At 45.6% G+C, this 21500-nt stretch overlaps 1 protein-coding gene across 2 annotated transcripts in view; it reads left to right on the forward strand.

Annotated features, from left to right (window-relative positions):
• The window catches only part of ITGA4 (integrin subunit alpha 4), an 80112-nt gene that overhangs the window by 6966 nt on the left and 51646 nt on the right, over positions 1 to 21500 (forward strand). For both annotated transcript variants that reach the window (XM_053286201.1, XM_053286202.1), the window contains exons 3-9: positions 6020 to 6126; positions 6215 to 6350; positions 10660 to 10727; positions 17438 to 17567; positions 19078 to 19163; positions 19761 to 19823; positions 19928 to 20065. In XM_053286201.1, the coding sequence (XP_053142176.1) occupies positions 6020 to 6126; positions 6215 to 6350; positions 10660 to 10727; positions 17438 to 17567; positions 19078 to 19163; positions 19761 to 19823; positions 19928 to 20065 (728 nt within the window). The remainder of the gene's footprint in view (positions 1 to 6019; positions 6127 to 6214; positions 6351 to 10659; positions 10728 to 17437; positions 17568 to 19077; positions 19164 to 19760; positions 19824 to 19927; positions 20066 to 21500) is intronic.

The following is a 21500-nucleotide window of genomic DNA, read 5'->3' on the forward strand; positions in this document are numbered from 1 at the left end:
TATTAATCGCACAACCTTTCCTCAGCTTTTTGTTGTAACTTTTCAGTGTGCTATATCCTAAGTAATCTCTCAACAGATCTGGACCAAATTTGGACAAGGATTAGTTCTTGATACCTAGGTATGCCTCTGAGATCAAAGGGTGTGGTTATAAAACAGACAGTTTTTCTCCAGGCAATGACTGACACAGAAGGGATTAAATAATATACTTTATTGAATACCAAAAGGTAACATGAAAATTGGAAAATATGTGCAGCATTCTCAAGTGCTGTTGCACACATATGATGGAACACATATTTAAATGCAACGTTAATAACTGAGTAACATGCTATCAACAAATGACCATAAATGCCATGGACTAGGTGTGGATTCTTGCGTAGGGTGTAAGTGTAGATTTCATAATGTTAACTGAGTTGTAGATTCTCTAATAGCAACATGGAACCAAGCGGGTTGTGGGAGAGGAGAGCTGGTCTTGTGGTAGCAAGCATGACTTGTCCCCATAGCTAAGCAGGGTCTGCCCTGGTTGCATATGAATGGGAGACTTGATGTTTGAGCACTGCAAGATATTCCCCTCAGGGGATGAAGCCGCTCTGGGAAGAGCAGAAGGTTTCAAGTTCCCTCCCTGGCTTCTCCAAGATAGGGCTGAGAGAGATTCCTATGAGTGAGAGTTCTGAAGAGAGTTGGACACCAACACTCGGAAAGATCAAGGAAAACTGACTGTGTTCTATCCCATGGGATGGCAGTCGTCCGACCTCCTGGAGGCAAGGATGAACAATTCTGGGCCTGAGGTGAAAGGGTTCGCCATTGCTAGGATGCTATTGGATTTTTGGATCTAGGCCAAGAGACAGAGTTTCTATCTTTTTCCTGGCCCAGTCAGGCTTGCCTGCTGAGGCTTCTACTCTCATGAGATCCATAAGGGAAGTCACTGTCAAGAGTGGCTTTCTGTCTTCTCCAACAGGTCAGTCCTCTAATGAGTTTGTGCAAACCAGTCCAGATTGGTACCCTGCTCCTGGAGTCCCCCATCCTAGTTGAAAGACAGTCCTTACCTACTAAGTCCTTCCTAGTAGGGATGTGCCCCGAACCGGTTGCAGGCCCTTTATGGACCTCTGAACTGGTTCAAAAGTCCAGTGGTTTGGCTGGTTCGACGGTGGGGGATGGATAACTTTAAGGACTGGGAAGGGTGCTCTTACACCCCCCCTCCACGTTTCCCCCACCAGCGCTCTCATTAAAATTGGCCCCATGGGTCACCATTGTACCTCCTTTCCACCCCGGTACGTCACAGACTGGAAGTGTCTGCTGCGCATGTGCATGTTGTGAACATGCAGCAGACACTTCTGGACGCTTCTGGTCTGCGATGTACCAGGGTGGCAAGGAGATACGCTGCCGCCCCGCAGGACCGATGCCATGAATTACCTTTAAAGCCCTGAATGACTTGATTGATGGATGGATTGATTAAGTGCTGTCAAGTAGATGTCAACTCTTAGCGACCACATAAATAGATTCTCTCCAGTATGATCTGTCTTCGATCTGGCCTTTAAGGTCTCTCAGTGGTGTGTTTGTTGCTGTCAAAATCGAGTCCATCCACCTTGCTGCTGGTCATTCTCTTCTTCTCTTTCCTTCAACTTTTCCCAGCATTAAGGACTTCTTAAGGGAGCTGTGTCTTCGCATAATGTGTCCAAAGTATGATAGTTTGAGCCTGGTCATTTGTGCCTCGAGTGAAAATTCTGGATTGATGTGTTCTATGATCCATTTGTTTGTTTTCCTGGCTGTCCATGGTATTCTCAAAAGTCTTCTCCAGCACCAAAGTTAAAAAGGGTCAACACTTTTTCTATCTTGCTTCTTCAAAGTCTAGCTTTCACATCCATAGAGTGTCACAGGAAAAACCATTGCCCAAATGATTCTAATCTTTGTAGCTATAGACATGTCATGGCATCTAAATATCCTTTCCAAGGCCTTCATTGCAACCCTACCAAGTGCTAGTCTGCGGCATATTTCTTGACTGCTGGATCCTTTACAGTTGATGGTCAATCCTAAAAGGCAGAAACTTCAGTGTCTTCATTATCAATTCTGAGGCTGGTTGCTGTACCTGTTGTCATCAGTTTAGTCTTCTTGACATTTAGTCGTAGTCCTATTTTTTCACTGTGCTCCTTGACTTTCATTACTAGAGCTTGGAGATCATCCTCATTCTCAGCTGTCAGGGTGGTGTCATCAGCGTAGCGCAGATTATTGATGTTTCTTCCTCCAACTTTAAAACCACGCTCATCTTCTTCCAATCTAGCTTCTCTCAGTATATGCTCAGCATATAAATTGAATAAATAAGGAGAAAGTAGACAGCCTTGTCTTACTCCTTTGCTGATCTCGAACCAGTCTGTTTCACCATGTTCTGTCTGGACTGTGGCTTCCTGCCCTGTGTATAGGTTTCTCATGAGAACAATGAGATGTTCTGGGATGCCCAATTTCCTAAGGATATTCCTCAACTTGACATGGTCAATGCAATTGAAGGCTTTTCTGTAGTCAATAAGGCACATATTGACTTCTTTTTGATATTCTTTGGCTTTCTCAATTATCCAGTGTGCATCAGCAATGATGTCTCTTGTTCCTTGGCCTTTTCTGAAACCAGCTTGAACATCCGGTGTTTCCCCTTCTATGTAGGGTTGTAATCTAACCTGAATGACTTGGGTCTGGGTCAATTCAGGACCTTCTTCTGCATGATCCCCACCACACGTTAAGGTCATCTGGAGAGGTCCGTCTCCAGTTGCCACTGGTACATCTGGTGTGAACTCGGAACTGGGCCTTCTCTGTAGCTGCTCTCGGGCTGTGGAGTGCACTCCTGGCAGAAATTTGTGGTTTGGGATCATTGTTGGCCTTCAAGAGAGCCCTGAAAACTTGTTTGGTCTGGCCTTTCAGGCTTTTAAAATTGCTTTTAAATGTTTCTGTTTTATATGGTTTTTAACTGTTTCTAAATTTGTTTTTATTGTTTTAAGCTGATTGTTTTAAATGATTGTTAGTTTTTGCTCTGTTGTGCACCGCCCAGAGCCTTTGGATGGGGCGGTATAAAAATGTAATAAATAAGTCCTTCTGCTGCGCACTGCAGTGTGTTCCATAAGTTGATTAACCTGTTATAATGCTTCAATGGCTAATATTGGTGAACTATTGATTCCCGCCCTGCCGCCCCAGAATACCGTGGACCACAATTTTTTTAACACAAAGAGCAAGAAATAAAAGTTAAGTTACTCTCTGCCAAAAATAGGTAACCAACAAGTAAAAATCAGCATTGTCGCAGTCAATTTTAAAAGCACTGTATCTTGGCTATTTATCATTTGAGCTGTGTACAATTTGGACAAATGACAGCATTTCTGATCTAGTTGCTTCAAGCTGCATTTCACGAGGATTAGACAGGTGTGGATTTTATGACTGATGGAATATAAACATTATAGTACACCTTGACTATAAAAGTTTTCCATGCCTGTATAGTATGCCTCCATTTGGACAGCCAGTGATGCTGCTGAACTGTAGTAGACATGAAAAAACCCCTTCAGATTCTGAAGTATTCAGGATTTGATCTAAAATCCCAGATTCAAATTTGAAACTGCTTTTAAAAATCACATTCTTTATTTCATAATTAATTAAAATTGGGAAATTTGATCCAAACTGCATTTACAAAATAGAATAAGGTCATGGCACTTAAAAACTGAGAGTCATCATTAGTCATCACAGAGTGATAAGATTTTATCACTTATGATTTTGCTCATCAGTTATGTGTAAATTGGCAGACATTTACTTGTAACAGTAAATGTTTACTGTTGTGAAAAATGAATGAAACAGAACAGGCTGCTTAGAAATTGAAAGCTCTGAAGAAACTTTGGTTGTGGTGGGGACAGAGGGAGAGGGAGAAGTGGCTCAAAAGGGTAGGGCTTCCCAGTAGGCTTGTAGTTCAAATCTACATTGAATCTGTCAGAGTTAACTGCTCTGACAAAAGCGCTATTGTGTTTCTCAGGGTGTCATAATGAATCCTGCCACAACCAGAGTTCCTCTGAACATACACATCAAGGGAGGTGTTGCCTTCATTGCTGCCTGAGGGCCTCCTGGAGGCATTTGGCTAGCTACTTGGCAAAACAAGATGTTGGACAAAATGGACTTTTGGTCTGGTCCAGCAATTCTTATGAGAGCTAGAAAAAAGGGAAATACATGTGCTGCTACTTATGTTAAAATGAAAGGAAAAAAATAGTTCTCAGTAGCGGAGGCCAATTGAGCAGCGGGAGTGGGGCACCCTCCCTGCGGGATGCTGGGTTGACCGCCACTGCAATGTATAGCATCCTAGGCACTGGCGGTGGTTAGGTTTGCCACAGTTTAAAGTCATATTCCCCCGCCCTCACCATCCTGCCTGAAGTAGTGCTCACTGGCCACTACTGGTTCAGATATATGATAGGGGATAACCACCTGGACTTACCTCAGACATAACTGAGGAAATCCATGTGATTGCAAGCTACCACTAATAATTCGTCTGTACATGTGCCTGAAAATGCCCATTCTCATACTTTGGAGAATGTTTTTGGTGTGCCGACTATGGACTAATAAACATTTTTGCCTACAAAAGTCATTTCTTTGAGGTGTTAAAACTATACTTGCAGTCATTTTACCATAAACACAAGCGCTCCAAGAAAACAAACATTATCTAACTGTCATCTATATTGATAGTCTTCCCTTTGTTTATGCAAATTGCTCTCTTTGTGCCAAGTGCCCTTTCACCAAAGTCCCCCATCACTAAGCTTCCACTTACATTCAGCAGACATTCAGGCAGAGTAATGTAACCCCATGCCACACCTCTTGGCACTCCAGTCCTGCTCCTTTATTGAAGCTTCGATAATCCTGGTTGTATGTCACAAATGCCAACAAATAGAAACATTTGTTGCTCATGTAGTATGGACCCTCCAGTGTTCCTGTTGACTCCAGCAAGGGTATATTTAGTGATGCCACTTATCTTCTAAGTGTCATCTCTGTGCTGGCAGAGGGAATGGAACCAATTCCTGAGGGAGCATAGAATTCAGCTATGCTAGCCAGCCCTCTGCAATCTGTTGCCCTAAATCCATTAGCTTCTGCTTACATTGACATAGTACAGCTGGATAATCCTTTATCCAAACTGCTTGGGACCAGAGGTGTTCCAGATTTCGGATTCTTCTGGATTTCGGAATATATTCATAAATGAGATATCTTGGGCATGAAAGGTTACTGGGTTTTTTTTGTCCAACAACCCCTGAAGTTCCTTCCTGCCTTCCAGCCAAGCTCCTTCCCCTCTTGAAGACCGGCTTGAGAAGCGTGTGAGTGGCAGTGCAATCTAATTCACAAAACTGGCTTGGCTCCGCCCCAAAGGAGGGCTCTTGCCCCATTCGGAGCGCCATTGCAGACAGAGCCCTGGGTGCTGCTTTGCCTCCCTAGCCCCTGCCGTGCCTGCAAGTGCCTTTAAATGCCCTTAAATGCCACCAGCAAAGTGCCCGTCCATCTGGGAAGGGAAGAGGAGCCGAGGCTGAGGAGGGGCTGGGCAACCGCCATTGCAGACGGAGCCGTGGGTGCTGCTTTGCCTCTCTGTGAGTTGCGGGTGCTGCTTAGTTTGGGGGCTTTTTGCTGCTTTGCCACTGTTAGCTGCTAAGTTGGGGCTGGGATTGGTTTGAGGCTTTGAAGCTACAGGTTGAGAATCCAAGCGGAAAATACAAGCGGGGTTTGTTTGTTTTTCTCGGTGTGGTGTCTGGATTTCGGAGCTTTCCGGATTTCGGGAGTCCAGATAAAGGATTTTTGACCTGTATGATGATGATGAAGCACTTGCATCAACTTTAAGATTTGCTAATTCAATCACTACTCATAACATTTTTACACCAGTGTAACTGGGAGTTACACTAACATAAGGGATTTTATTGTAATGCTATCCTCATTCAGCAAGTATAAATAGAGGATAAAACAGCAGTGCAATTCTAATTCACTTGCTCTCAAATCTTGCACTTTCATTACTTTCCCCCCCTCTTTAAAGGTGCCCCAGTAGGGGAAACGTGTGGCAGGAACTGTATTGAAGAAAGAGATGATCAGTGGCTGGGGGTGAGCTTGTCAAGGCAGCCAGGAGAAAATGGATCTATCGTTGTAGGTATTGTCTTAAATAACTTTTTCCTTTTTGGCTACCTTTGTTATGAACATACTTTTTTTTCACACTTCCTTTGTTCTTGCATAGGCTTGTGGACATCGTTGGCAAAATGTGTTTTTTAATAAAAAAGGAGGAAATGACAAACTTCCTTTGGGCATTTGTTATGACATAACTCCTAATTTTCGGCCATTCCTTACTAGAAGACTGTGTCCTTGCTATCGAGGTAAGCATACATAGTGGTAATTGATGGAAGCAAACTATGTACAGTGGGGAAATACTGGTTTTAAGCAAGTTGATCTTCACAATTCTGCACTATTCCTACTGCTCTGCTTTTCCTGTAAACACTTTTGCTCCAGTAGAGCAATAGCTAGTAAGAAGGCCATGCCACAGTATATCACTCTGTAGCCTGGACAAACTTGGACTTCCTCCACTCCTCCTCCCGTGCTTGGCTCAAAACAGCCTTTTAGGCTAGGTATGACCAGCAGGCCTGTGCAAATACACAAGCATTTGATTCAGATTTGCTAATTAGAGCATGTACTATTAAATTCAGTGTTTTGATTTGGTGATTTGGACACACACATACACCACCCCCACCCCACCCCCCGATTTGGATTTGGTGGTTCATATCAAAAAGTTCAATTGTCTGAATATTTGTCCATATCTAAAATGCCTATGTTGTCTTCACTTCTTTGCAGAATGGGATGAAAAATGAACAAGAGTGGTAGCCACTTAAGCGGGCATGAAGCCTGCAGAATTTCAAATAGATGCAGGGAACATAGGAACATTGCCTTATAACGAGCCAGACCCTTGGTCCATCTGGCTCAGTGTTGCCTTCCCAGGTTGGCAGCGGCTTCTCCAAGGTTACAGGCAGGAGTCTCTCTCAGCCCTATCTTGGAGATGCCAAGGAGGGAATCTGGGACCTTCTTCATGAAAGCATGCAGATGTTTTTCCCAAAGCAGTCCCATCCCCTAAGGTGAAACTCTTACAGTGCTCACATGAAGTCTTCCATTCAAATGAAGATCAGGGCAGACCCTGCTTAGCAAAGGGGACAATTCATGCTTGCTACCACAAGATCAACTCTCCTCCCTAAAGTGTTTCTAAGAAAGAAAAAAGAACTGTTTCTAAAAAAAACAGTTTTTGGAGGGGAAAAGCCTTATAATCCCCCCTCCCCCGTCAAAACAAAACAAAAGAGTAGGATGAGAATAGCATGGGACTGGTAGCCCTTTCTGAGGGCATCATGCCAGCAACATTTTAAGCAAATAGAAGCAGGGATTTTCTGTTAATACTAACAAGTTAAGTGAGGATTCAAAGTTAAGTTAGGATGCACAGTAAGCACAGCTTTTCCCTCCTCGAGGTTTCCTAATAGTTCAGAACTCATAGAAGGCATTTTAGCTAATCAAACAGAGCTTGATATATTATTTTTATGCGCCTCTTCCAAATTACTGTGATTGGAAGGGAACCCGGAACTAAGCCAAGCCATTGGCCAGATTGAGATGTCAATTTCAAAGGACTCTTACTCTCTCTCAGTATGTGTCATCACGCAATTCCCTCCTTTTTGTTTCAACAAGTTACAGTGTTGAAAAACAGCAAGAAGACAGTCTCTAAATATCCAAACTGAATTGGGCATTGCTGATTTGATTTGGATTTAGCCATTTGATGCCAGATTGCTTCTGAATCTCGGCCAAATTGGGATTCAAATTGATCTCTGCCTAATGAGCAGAGATCCTCACCAGGCTGTGCAGTGACCTACTAGGATGCTGCCTACTCTCTTTCCCACCCACACTGAATGTTTTCTGGAGCTATTGCTGTTATCACAGCTTCTTGGCTAATGTTGAGGGGTGTGAAGAAAGAGGGGAGTCTAAGGTCCTCAGTCCTCCTAAACAGTCCAGGTAACCTAGTTCCTGTCTCCTTCCTGTCCTTGGCTTGAGCAGAGGCAGGGCCGGACTGGGGTAACTGAGAGGGCGATGGAATGTATGTGGGGAGGGTGCCAGGTTTTGAGCAGAATGGGTACTTAAGGGTGGGAGTATTCACTGCTGGTGAGTGAGGAGGGCGCAGGGGTGCCCCGCAGGTGGGGCGCACCGGGAATATGCTCTGTTGCCCTGCGGGCCAATCCGAGCCTGAGCAGAGGCAAGTTGTGTTTCTGTTAGACCCTCTCTGTTCTGCCAGGTTATTCTAAACCCTGGCAGAACCAGCACAGTCTTCTGCCCTCATTTTACACATAGCAGAGCAGCATGGTGAACAGAAAGCTCAATTAATGTGGTGTAGAAAGTCAACTGCACATTCTTCCTGCCACCACTATTTTGCTGTTTCCACCAGATATTGCCTGACATTATGAATAAGGTCAGGAAAAACACACACAGTCAAACACATCTTTTCCCCCCAGAGCCTCTGTGAGAGTGCGTTTGCTTATACACTGACATCTTCGTTGACTAGAACAACCTCTTCAAAATGAATCTATTGGTGTTGCAATCATTTAAATCAGAATTTTGGAAGCAAGGTTGAGCCGTGATGTTAAGTTTTTAACAGGATCCTTTTTGAAATCCTTTATTATTCTAATATCATTGTGGGATATTTTCTAACCGTTGGATTCCAGTAATTTTATGTAATCCCAACTCCTTTGTCAAATAGCTGTGGGGAATTTGTGATGTTATTCATTAGGGATGTGCAAAAAATTTCGGGCACAGAACGATCTGTGCCCGAAACGAACAATTTCGGGTGATTCGGGGCCGAACCGAATCACCCCCGATGCCCCCCGAATTTTTTCGGGCACGAGCCGAATCACCCGAATTTCGGGCACAAAAAATTCGGGTGATTCGGTTCATGGTTGATTTTTGGCGATTTTTTAAAGTTTTAGTGACTTTGGGGCAGTTTGGGGGCATAGCATGGGATTTGGGCAAAAGGAGTGGGGTGGGGTGGTAGTGCCTAATGGGTGCAGGCTACCACCCCAATTTCAGGGGGATTGGGCAAAGGGCTGATTTTTGGTAAATTTCTGAAAATTTCATGTCTTTGGGGCAGATTGGGGCATATTGGGGCAGAAAGTGGGGGCTGGGGCAGAATAGTGGGGTGGGGTGGTAGTGCCTCATGGGTGCAGGCTACCACCCCAATTTCAGGGGGTTTGGACAAAGGGGTGATTTTTTGAGAATTTTTGAAGTTTTGGTGACTTTGGGGCAGTTTGGGGGCAGAAAGTGGATCTGCCCCAAAATAGTGGGGTGGGGTGGTAGTGCCTCATGGGTGGAGGCTACCACACCAATTTCAGGGGGATTGGGCAGAGGGCTGATTTTTTGAGAATTTTTGAAGTTTGGGTGTCTTTGGGGCAGATTGGGGGCAGAAAGTGGATCTGCCCCAAAGGAGTGGGGTGGGCTGGTAGATAGTGCCTGATGGCTGGAGGCTACCACCCATCCCCAATTTAAGAGTGATTGGGCAGAGGGGTGAATTATGGTGAATTTATTTGTATGAGGTTTGTCTTCATAAGGTGAAGTGTGCTAAATTGATTACTTCCTCATATTATTCATAGTAAAGGAAAGTGTGAAAAAGTGAAAGTGGGGTCATGAGAGTTGTTTAATTGAAAAAAAATCTCATTTGCTATGATAGAATGAGAATTCACACCTCAGAAAAAACTTCTGAGGTGTGAATTCTCATTCTATCATAGCAAATGAGATTTTTTTCAATTAAACAACTCTCATGACCCCACTTTCACTTTTTCACACTTTCCTTTACTATGAATAATATGAGGAAGTAATCAATTTAGCACACTTCACCTTATGAAGACAAACCTCATACAAATAAATTCACCATAATTCACCCCTCTGCCCAATTCACCCCACTCCTTTGGGGCAGATCCACTTTCTGCCCCCAATCTGCCCCAAAGACACCCAAACTTCAAAAATTCTCAAAAAATCAGCCCTCTGCCCAATCCCCCTGAAATTGGTGTGGTAGCCTCCACCCATGAGGCACTACCACCCCACCCCACTATTCTGCCCCAGCCCCCACTTTCTGCCCCAATATGCCCCAATCTGCCCCAAAGACATGAAATTTTCAGAAATTTACCAAAAATCAGCCCTTTGCCCAATCCCCCTGAAATTGGGGTGGTAGCCTGCACCCATTAGGCACTACCACCCCACCCCACTCCTTTTGCCCAAATCCCATGCTATGCCCCCGAACTGCCCCAAAGTCACTAAAACTTTAAAAATTCACAAAAAATCAGGACTTTGCCCAATCCCCCTGAAATTGGGGTGGTAGACTCTACCCATTGGGCACTACCACCCCACCCCAAAATTTTGCCCCTGGGCCCCTTTTTACCCCCCCGAATCGATTCGGATTCGGATTAAATCCGAATCCGAACCGAATCAAGGGTGATTCGGGTGACCCAGATTCGGGCACAAAACAGAACGGGGGTGATTCGGCTCGGGTCCGAGCCGAATCACCCGAAAATCCGAATTGCACACCCCTATTATTCATGGAGGCTTATTATCCTTCATTGCTTGGTTTCCTTAATTCACAACATTCTTTTTCTCTATTTTGTTAATATTCAGATGGCAAGAAAGACTATGGAAAGGATTATACATCATGCCAGGCTGGGATAACTACATTTTACACAGAGGTGTGTGTGTTAAAAATATTGCTTACCTATTAAAGCTGTTATTCTATGGACTAAAATGATGTTTTAGTTTTACAGGAAATTCTTGTTTGTCCTGACCTCTTGTCCATTAGATCTGTTACTGACTGCTAACTGAATGTATACATAGACACAGTGCCTTCACAAACGCTTGTTAAGAGCATTTGTCTAAATGAGAGCATTTGGGAGTTGGGAGAGAGCACAGGGCCTGCCCAAAAATGTTAATGAGGGGGAGCCCAGAACTCCCCTCTCCCCAAACCTAAGAACTCCCCCAAAGAAGCAGAGAGCCCATGCTTTTTGCAGTCATGGAGTGCTCAAATGAAGGTTCAGAAAGGAGAGTCTTCTTCTGTCAATCAGCAGAGCACAGCAATAGTTGAAAGGCCAGGTTTGACCACCCCTGCCATAGAGCTATAGATTGCCTTAGACCAGGCTTCCCCAAACTGCGGCCCTCCAGATGTTGCTGAACTACAACTTCCAGCATACCCAGCCACATAAAATTGTGTCTAGGGATGCTGTGAGTTGTAGTTCAGCGACATCTGGAGGGCTGCAGTTTGGGGAAGCCTGCCTTAGACAATAGGAAGGGTTTTTGCCCTTTAATGTCTATATTTATTTCTTGCTGCTTTTAAATTAACCATGGAGCTCTAGGTTTATGGTATTTTATTTATTTATTTTTAATGGTCATTTGCTTTCAGTGGAATTTTTTTCAGTGTTGTAATATCAGCTCCACATTATGTTTGATCTAAGATCGTAAATAAACAACTAACTAACTAACAACTCCATATTTTGTTTGCATTAAGCAAAGGGTCAAATTTTTAGCTGGGAAGCAGAATAAAATAATAAGCAAGTAGTCTTAATTTAGCCCTGAACCTCAAGATTGAGTTGTATGTCTCCGGTGTGCAAAGGATCAGGTTTAAGGATCCCTCTGCTGGCATCATAACATTATGGTAGTCTTTTTTTAAAAAAAAGTATGAGGTGGATTCATGATGGATAGGTTTATCCATAACTGTTAGCCATAACAAGTATGGACCCACAACAAAAGATTGCAGTATATCTCTGGTGTATATGGGTTACTTGAATCTGTGGCTGAACATGGTAAAAAAAAAAAAAAAGCAAAGGTTAGCAACAAAGACAGGAGTCCATGCTCTAACCTGGATCTTACTTCATAGGCAAATTTTATTTTTCCTGTTTTCTGAATTTTCATGTGTGTGTTTGGGGGAGGGGGGCAATGGTGCTCAGTCCCAGCTCCTCTTCATCCAGCCCTAAAACTTCAAGAGTGAATGTTAAGAGGTAGGGCTCTTCAGTTTTGTGTAACTGCTACAGAGTGGGCTAAGGCACACTTCTTCTGTCAAGTCTTATTGTGGTGCTCTGAACCTCCAGAGTGTTTCCATAAAGCTGGAGAGTTGTGAGGAAATGCCCCCCAAACTTGCCCACCACACTTGTGAGGGCATTACTTTATGATTAACTGTGCCAGGCTTCTTCTAGGGAGAAGAAGCACGGAACCAGTATGCATAGAACTGGTATGGCCAGTTGGGTTTGAATTCTAACTGACTTGGCCCTGTCCGGTTTGACCGCTGAACTGGACTGAATGGGTTCACGGACTGGCTTGGGTCAATGCTTGTAAAGTGGAATCCGCTGAGGATTCCCCTTAGCAAGCAAAGGGTGATTCCCAAAGGGCAAGGGGGTGAGAGGGGAACTTACCTTCCCACCAGTGGCGGGGGCTCCTCTAACCCACCCACCCCTGCTGGCCTCGCCAATGGCAGCCCAGGCTGGCAGCTGAGGCCCAGTTCGGGCCTCTGTGTGGTAAATGCAGAATGTCCAGTGGGTCTCTGCGCAGATAGCCCAGAGTACTGGGCTATCTATTCTAATGGCCTCTGTGCATGTGCAGAGGCCCACTGCACGCTCTGCAATTACCACACAGAGGCCCAAACCAGGCCAAAGCTGCTGGCCTGGGTTGCTATTGGGAAGGCCAGTGTGGGGTTTAGAGGAGCCCCGCCACTGTTGTCCCACTGCCGGTGGGAAGGTAAGTTCCCCTCTCTCCCCCCACTTTGGAAACACCCCTTTGCTTTTCAAGGGGAATCCTCAGCATGCTTCCCTTTACAAGCATTACCCTGATCCAGTTTGGACTGGTTCTGTTCCAACCAGGGCCAGTCTGGTTCGGACCAACACTCCCTTTTGGGGTGGGCAGTCTGGTTCAACTTGAACCAGTTCATACACCTCTAGCTTCTTCCTCTTCAGAACAGGGTTGCTTGACTGGTGAGGGAGCCGCTAAGTTTCGGCCCATCGCTGCCAGCCAGCCACTGCCGCACTCGGCAGGCGACCTGTCGCCACCCACACCGCCGCCACATTGCTGCCGCCGCGCCGCACACCCACAGCACTCGGCGGGCGACCCGCCGCCGCCCACACCACCGCCACATCGCCGCCGCCACGCCGCACGCCCGCGGCACTCGGTGCAGTTGGGAAGCGACGCCGGGCCAGAAGGCAGGCTCGGCGTCGCTCTGCCTGAACTCCTCGGCGGGCAATCCGCCGCCGCTCGGGCCGCGCTACAGGCAGCCCATTGCCACCAGCCACTGCCGCACTTGGCAGGCGACCCGCCGCTGCCGCTCACCACCGCCACATCGCCGCACGCACGCTACCGCTCGGCGGGCGATCCAGGGGGGCAGGGGGGGCACTTTTTGGTGCCCCCCATGTGACCCGCCGTGGTGGCGCCCGGGGCACGTGCCCCCCCCGCCCCCTATCATTACGCCCCTGCCCCCACCCCCTGAAGCCTAAGTGATTGTCCAAACTGAGAAATGTTCTGCTCTTTTTATTCAGGCCCTCCTTTGCTACTGAGTTCTGTTAGCTCTGCCCACCTGCTTAACTGTCTGAGCTCACAAATATTCTATCCCACTGACTAACATGAGAGTAGTTTTGTAAGGGGCTTTGGTCCCCTTTGGTTATTTTCTTCAGATTTTTGTGAAATCAACAAATCTGTGGGTCACCCCTAAGTCTCCTAGTACCTCCCACTCAAGTGCAGGTACTCCTCCAGTTTTCTGTTCATAAAGATTGTAATGTTTTCACCTCTTTCAGAAATAGTATATAGACTAGCCGATCTCCACACAGAGCATCTGTGCGCTCTTTGGGGCCGGCTATCTCTCCCACCCCCACCTGCCCCAGTCTCCGGTAGGGCCCAGGATGCTGGATAAGAGTGGCGGCCGAGGTGCTGCCACTGTGGCCAGGCCCGCCGCCACCTCACCTCAGCGGCCGGGCCCACCGCCGCCACCTTGCCTTGCCGCCGCTGCCCACCTTGCCTCGCCTCTGCGGCCAGGCCCGCTGCAACCACTGCGGCCGGCCTCTGTGGTCGCCTGGCAGGCCAATTCTCCTGGGTGCACCGCAGCCAATCGTGTGCCTCCACTGCCCAGCCAATCAGCTGGGTGCCGGGATGCACATTCCAAGGCACACCCAGGAGAATTAATATAATAGATAGTTGAGTGGAGACTCCATGTTCAGAGGCAGTGTAGTACCTCTGAATTCCAGATACTGGGGTCCAACAGGAGCAGCCTTCATGCCCTGTTTTGTGATCCTTTCAGAGGCATCTGCCTGGTGACGGCTGGAAATGAAGTGCTGGACCAGATGGATCTTTGGTCTGATCCCACAAGGAAGAAGTTGTTTTCTGGAGTATGGATGGCCAGATCCCAACTTCCCCTGCATGATGGCGCAGCCACTATTTTCATGCTGATAATGTCAAGGCACTTTTAGACTGCCCCAAACTTCTATCTTTGGGTGGTTTACAACAACATAAAACAGATTAAAATTTTAAAAATTAAAACAATTTAAAACCAGAGTCCAGTTAAAAGGCTTGAATGGAAAAATAAGTCTTTAGAGACTTTTAAAAAGTTATATGTCGTGAGAGTTCAGAGGAAGGTAGCCATTATTGTCAGAGATGGGGAGGCTCTTATTTCAGCAGGAGGCTTTTCACACAGGGCTTTCATTTCGAATCCACTCCTGACTGGAGTGTGTCAGTCCGCATGTTAGCTGCACTAACTTCGAAGACCCTGCGGGCTATCAGGGACCAGTTCAAACACGATTCTGTTTTCCCCTGAATAATGCTTGTGCAGTATGGCTTACCCTGAATTATGGCTTACCCAACGCAATGGCTTACCCAACGCAAAAAAAAATCCTCTTGTATCAGCGGCTTTTGGGAAAAACCCAGGGTTTCTGTCATGCCCACAGTTTCTCTGTTATGTTTGGGGTGCCCATTGGCAGTAATTCGGCATTTTTCAAAACTCAATGAAGGGGAATTTGACAGCGGTTTTGGATATGGTCTGCTCTAAGTAATTTGCATTTGCAAGTGCTGGGGGGCGGGGGGGCTGTTGTTGCAGTTTGGTGGTAGTCTGTGGAGGGAGTCCAGATGGGGGAGGAAGAAATTCCTGAATTAAATGGAAGCGCAATGCTAAATGTGTGTCGTCCTATGTTTTACATAGGCTTCAGATAGGTAGAATGGATGTAACCTGAGCCCTAGTAACTCACAAGCAGTAACTCACAAAGGCAAGGGTAAAGCATCCCTGCTGTTTGATCCAGCTCATCATGCCAAGCATTATTTCGCTCTCGTAGCTGTCAAACTAAAGTGGGGGGAAAGCTCTCTTGCCCCTCCTCCTCCCCGGTGATGTGTTTTGTGATTGGCTGGAGGAAAAACTTGGAGAACCGCACAGGAAAAAGAGCCTAAGGCTTGTGACCTGTCAATTTAATCCCCCAAATGAAACATCTTTGTGAATCTGCTGCAAAACAGATTCGCTCTTCAGATACCCCAAAGCATGAAGCCATGTGTGAATAACTCCCAGGAGGTTTTTCACACCTGGCTTTTCGTTCTGGGATGGAGGTGTGCATTCACATATTGACCAGATTACCCCATGCGAGCTATTGGGGAGCACTTCACACATGATATGTTTTTTTTAAAATTGCATGTCAGAGTGTATATCAGGGTAGAAATATCTACTTTTTGTGTCGGTTTTTTGAGGCAACTTCAAACTTGTAGTAAAGCCTCTCAGTAAACTCTGGGTAAAAAGCCTGTTGTCTGAAAACCCTCCAGGGAGCGCATGCCAAAGTCTCCGGGCAGCCTGAGACTGGTCTTGTGGTAGCAAGCATGATTTGTCCCCTTAGCTGAGCAGGGTCCACCCTGGTTGCATATGAATGGGAGACCTGATGCGCAAGCACTGTAAGATATTCCCCTTAAGGGATGGAGCTGCTCAGGGAAGAGCATCTAGGTTTCAAGTTCCCTCCCTGGCATCTCCAAGATAGGGCTGAGAGAGATTCCTGCCTGCAACGTTGGAGAAGCTGCTGCCAGTCTGTGTAGACAATACTGAGCTAGATGGACTAATGGTTTGACTTGGTATAAGGCAGCTTCCTATGTTCCTAACAGAGAAGGCCTGTCCCTGAGTAGCCACCAGAAGAGCTGGTTGCAACTGTAGATGAACCCTTCCAGATAATCTCAGTGGGTGATGGGGCTCATGGCAAACAAGACATTCTCTTAAATACCCTGGGCCTAAGCTGTTTAGGGCTTTATAGGTTATAACCATCGCCTTGTATTTTGCCTGAAAACCTATTGGTATCAAGTACCTATTGGTACTAGGCTGTGCACAGAACCATTTAGGGCAGTTCAGTTCAGATTTGAGCCGAATCCAAGCCAAACTGCCAGTCCGTGACCCAGTTCAGGTCCAATGGCTGCTGATTTGGTTCAACTGGTTGAACCATCCTAATAGGCCCCCACCCCTGCGGAGGCGGGATGTAGTTGTAAGTCCAACCTTAACCACCAGATGGTGGTCCATCCATGACAATGGGGAAATCAGTCATGTTATTGGTGTCCCCATAGGCTCATTAGACTTTTGTAATAGCAGAGATTACCTGGGATCTGTCTTTGCTTCATTCCTAAATAATACATTCACATTTCACGCACAGTGGCATGAATGCTTACTTGTTCTCCTGCCAGTTTAAGGCAGTCTACAGTCTCACACTGCTATTCCAAAGGCAAAATATTTTAGAACAGAACTGACTACAGCAAGATTTTTAAATGAATGCCAAGTATCATATTCTTTTAATATAGAACTGCCTTCTTTATTTTAAAAAGATATAAATATTATAACGGAATGTAAGGTTTTATTGTCTAACTCTGAATAACCTAGTCAAAGCAGTAAGAAGACTAACACCATTCCCTCTGTGGCTGTAAAGATCAGTGCTCTCATCTCATCTCATCTCTCATCTCATCTCATCTCTTTAAGGATGGGGAGAGTGCTCTTACCCCTCCTGCTGCATTTCCCCCACTGGTGCTGTGTTTTAAAATGGTCCAGCGGGGTGGCAGCATACCTCCTTGCTGCCCTGGTGCCTCCTCGGACCAGAAGTGACCTGAAGCTGCCACTGCGCATGTGCGCGTTCAGTGGCAGCTTCAGGCCACTTCTGGTACGAGGAGGTACGAGGACAGCAAGGAGGTATGCTGCCACCCCGCTGGACCATTTTAAAACACAGCACCAGTGGGGGAAATGAACACCCTCCCCTGTCCTTAAAGAGACACCCCCCCAACCAGTACATTTTCAGTTATATGAAATGGTTGGTATGCGCTTCAGCTTCATTGTACCCTCTGAACGATGTAGCGATCAGTTAAGACTAAATAATACCACAGACCAAGCAGGAATAAAGATGATGGACTCTGGTTTGTTTTCTTCCAGGATTTAATTGTTATAGGAGCTCCAGGATCAGATTATTGGACTGGTTCCATCTTTACCTACAATAAAACAGAGAATAAGTTTCGTTCATATGTCGATCGGAACACTGAAGTCAAGTCTGGAAGTTATTTGGGTAACTGAGATATTTTATCAATATATTTATATGATACTTCATTTTAATACAGTTGCTGCCTATATGCTTCCTCTCACTAGCTGTGGTTGGCCTTGCTGTCCTGGCGCAAAGGTGACAAGATAAAACTTGTTGAAACGAGTGAAAGAATGACCCCTCCTCCTGAGAGGGCTATAACGTGTTCTCTTTGTTCTTGGTTGCAGTAGAAAAGCACACCCGCCCTTTCTGCTGTATCAGGTTGTGCTACGCCTCAGAGGCCTCTGGCAGTGGCAGTGTGGATTGATAATACCATTATCAAAGCTCTAGAGTCTTGGCATATGTGCAGTTAAATGTAAAACAGCCTAATTGCAATCCAGAACTCTCCAGATCTATGGACAGATTTCAATAAGGTCTTTTGCTGCGGTGTTTATCGTGGGGGTGGGTTCTGCAAAGGTGAAACCTCAGATCTGCTACCAAATATTAGGCTAGCTTTGGCAGCACCCCAAATGCCATCTTAATCAGTCCTTGTAATAATTCTGCAATTATTATGGATTGCAAATACATACATTCTAAATTGCTTTACAACCCATAACACTTTGAGGAGGGACTGTAGTTCAGTGGTAGAGTACATGCTTTGTATGCAGAAGGTCTGAAGTGTCCAAACCCTGGATCTCCAGGTAGGGCTGGGAAAAGGTCCTGTCTGAAACCCCGCAGAGCTGCTGCACTCAGTGTAGGCAGTTCTGATGGAGCAAGCCTCAGTCTAAGGCAGCTTCATATGTTCACTTCATAGTCCAAACTACTGCATGAGGATAGGACCTGATCATATGGAGGCAAGGGTAAAGGGGATGTAGTGGCTTCAGCTAGCTCCAGTTCTACAGAATGAAAAAATATCTGGAAAGATTGTTTGGGAAATAATATATGCTGTATGCAATGTCCCACAGGATGGCTCTTTCTGTTGAGATGAGTACATGTCCAGCAGAATGAGGTGGTAAAATGGGTTGCATCACTCAGGGGCATAGGAAGGTTTGAGATGGCACTTAGGGGGACCTGGATGGCTCCCAGGGGGTACTTGGAGCCTCTCCTGCCTCCCCACACTGCAACCGCATTATTTGTTCCCCATCTAAGAATTGTTGACTTGAAGCCGACACATCATCGGCAATGTGTCTGCTGCAGAAGAGGAGCAGCGAGGGTGAAGACCCTTGCCCTCTGCTCCTGGCTGGCTGGCTATGTGCTGAGCTCAGCATACCCTTTCCCTCAGCCTGACTGACAGGCCTCAGAAAATTAGCACGGAGTATTCCCATTAAACTTGCCCCGTTAATTTCAGTGGGAGTATTCATGCAATAATATTGAGTATACACAATCACTTCTCCACAGGCAACATGCTTAAGTGTTTTCAATCAGTTGTCATGTTCCCAGGTGGCTGTGTGAATCAGAAGTGAATAAAACTTTCTTTTCGAGGACTGGGCAGAATGTTGTTTTATACTTTACAGAACCTGAAGCCTAGTGGTGTCATTCATTGCTTTTTTGTGCACAGGGTATGCTGTTGGAGCTGGTCACTTCCTGTCCCCAAACAGTACAGAAGTAATTGGAGGTGCTCCACAACAGGAACAGACTGGTAAAGTAAGAATTGTTGCCACTCCTCCCCTCCCCTCCCCAGTCACATTATTTGTGTATAAAAGCAAATAAACAGTTTGCAGGGGTGCAGAAGAAATGGCAGTTGGAAGTTTCAGGGAATGTGGGCTCATTTTTCTAAAAAAAAAAAAAAAAAGGACTGATTTTTCACATGCTTATCTGAGTAGTCTACATCTGCAGTATTCATAAGAGTCATGTGCATTTCACCTGGAAGGTGGCCAGTGGCACTTGGAACTGTATGCAACTGATAACAGATTGTAGGAGTTGGTGTATATGAGCTGTCTGCTCACATGTTGCATTGCTCCAGTGTCCCGAGACATGGTCAACCTGTGATGGAAACCTAAGAGTTCATCTGGCTCTGGCATGGTACTGAGAGGGGACAGCAGAATGTGGCATATTCTGTTAGTTCATGTGTCCAGAACTGATCATTGCCAAAGACAGGATCTGGGGTTGATAAATCCTTGAACTTGGAACAGAAAAAAGACATGTTTTGTTTGACAAGGAGGCTTTGTTTTTTGTATATTTAATATTTTGGCCTTTTTGGTACATGGTACAGTTCACTTATCTCAATTATATTTATTTTAGGCATACATTTTAAAAATCGCACGATATGAACTATTGATTTTGAAAGAATTACAGGGTAAACAGGTAATATTTATATTTTGATTAAGATTAAGACTTTTATATGCAGTGTTTGCCTCAATGACTAAATTAAGGTATAATAGCTAAATCTCTTTCTTGTGTGTGGCTAGCTTGGTTCTTATTTCGGAGCTACTGTCTGTGCAGTGGATTTCAATGGTGATGGCCTTTCGGACCTTTTGGTTGGATCTCCAATGTTTAGTAAAGTCAGAGAAGAAGGAAGAGTTTATGTGTACAAAAACTCGGGCTCTGTGAGTATTGCTGTGTGTGTGTGTGTGTGTGTGTGTGTGTGTGTGTGTGTGTGTGTGTGTGTAAATAAAAATGCAATTTTCTTCCCTGAACATCTACCAGAGTTAATATAGAAGGAATTGGCTTCTTTAACACAAGGACACTGACTTGATTCAAAGGACTGATTGATGCTTCATTCATAGGAATTTAACAGGTAAAGCTTTTCCTGACACAAATAAGAGCCGATGGGGAAAACTTCACCTACTGAATATCTGTCTTAATCAGCTGTTAAAGTCACAGGAACCCAACCAGAAAAAGCTTGGGAACCCTGTACACAAGGCTACTGTATAACAAGCAAATATTTATTTCATTGACATCTGTATGACATGAAGGGAGCGATTTTTAAAAATTCTACTGAAAAATTGGTACATCAGGAGAAAGGCTTAAGCTAGAACTCTGACACTTACTTTTTGTGTGTGTCAATCTTTTTTTGTGGGTCGTGGGCATTCAAACTTTGCAATTCCCCACCTGCACTCTGAAGTGGTTCAATCCACAAACAGTTTTATAGCATGATCCAGTGTTTGTATGGGCTGGTTTCGTGTTTATGTGGTATGTAGAAAAGTAGTAAAGGCTGAAGATGTGCATAATGATATTAATTACATATTGCATTGTGAATGCTTCTGAGCTCAGGTTTTAATATCAACATCTCCTTCTAGCATACCAGTGAATGTCTGCTTTGCCGCTTCCCATTTCCTTGCCTGCCTGGTCTCTGCTGCTGCCTTCTCTTCCCTCTTGTCCAGACTGGAAACAGAAATACCTCCCTGCTGAATGCCTGTAACCTCCTTCTATCTCAGGCATTGTGAGTTCCAACAGAAGGGCCAGGCTGACTGGTTGAAGAAACAGGTTAAGCCAAGTGCCTGAAAGGCAGAACCCAGCAGAGCCCAAATGCTGCAAACAGCTACAGGTGTGGGAAGAGGCTTAGGAGGAATTCAGCTGGAGAGGAGGAGAGCAAATGAAGAAAGAGTGTGGCCAGAGGTGGAAGAGAGGGAGAAAGATTCTATACCTGAGGAGAGGAAGTGGGGGAGAAGAGAGAGGGAAGCAGACCATAGGGATCTTCAAGCCGGCTTGCATCAAGCCAGGCTCAGCATCCACCCGGGCCAGTTCAGGTGGTCCAAGGTCAAATTGGACTGCCCCCCCCCCATAGGAACATAGGAAACTGCCATATACTGAGTCAGACCATTGGTCTATCTAGCTTAGTATTGTCTTCACAGACTGGCAGCGGCTTCTCCAAGGTTGCAGGCAGGAATCTCTCTCAGCCCTATCTTGGAGAAGCCAGGGAGGGAACTTGAAACCTTCTGCTCTTCCCAGAGCGGCTTCATCCCCTGAGGGGAATATCTTGCAGTGCTCACACATCAAGTCTCCCATTCATATGCAACCAGGGCAGACCCTGCTTAGCTA

Source organism: Hemicordylus capensis, chromosome 1, assembly GCF_027244095.1.
Source record: "Hemicordylus capensis ecotype Gifberg chromosome 1, rHemCap1.1.pri, whole genome shotgun sequence".
In the NCBI taxonomy this organism is placed as follows: domain Eukaryota; kingdom Metazoa; phylum Chordata; class Lepidosauria; order Squamata; family Cordylidae; genus Hemicordylus; species Hemicordylus capensis.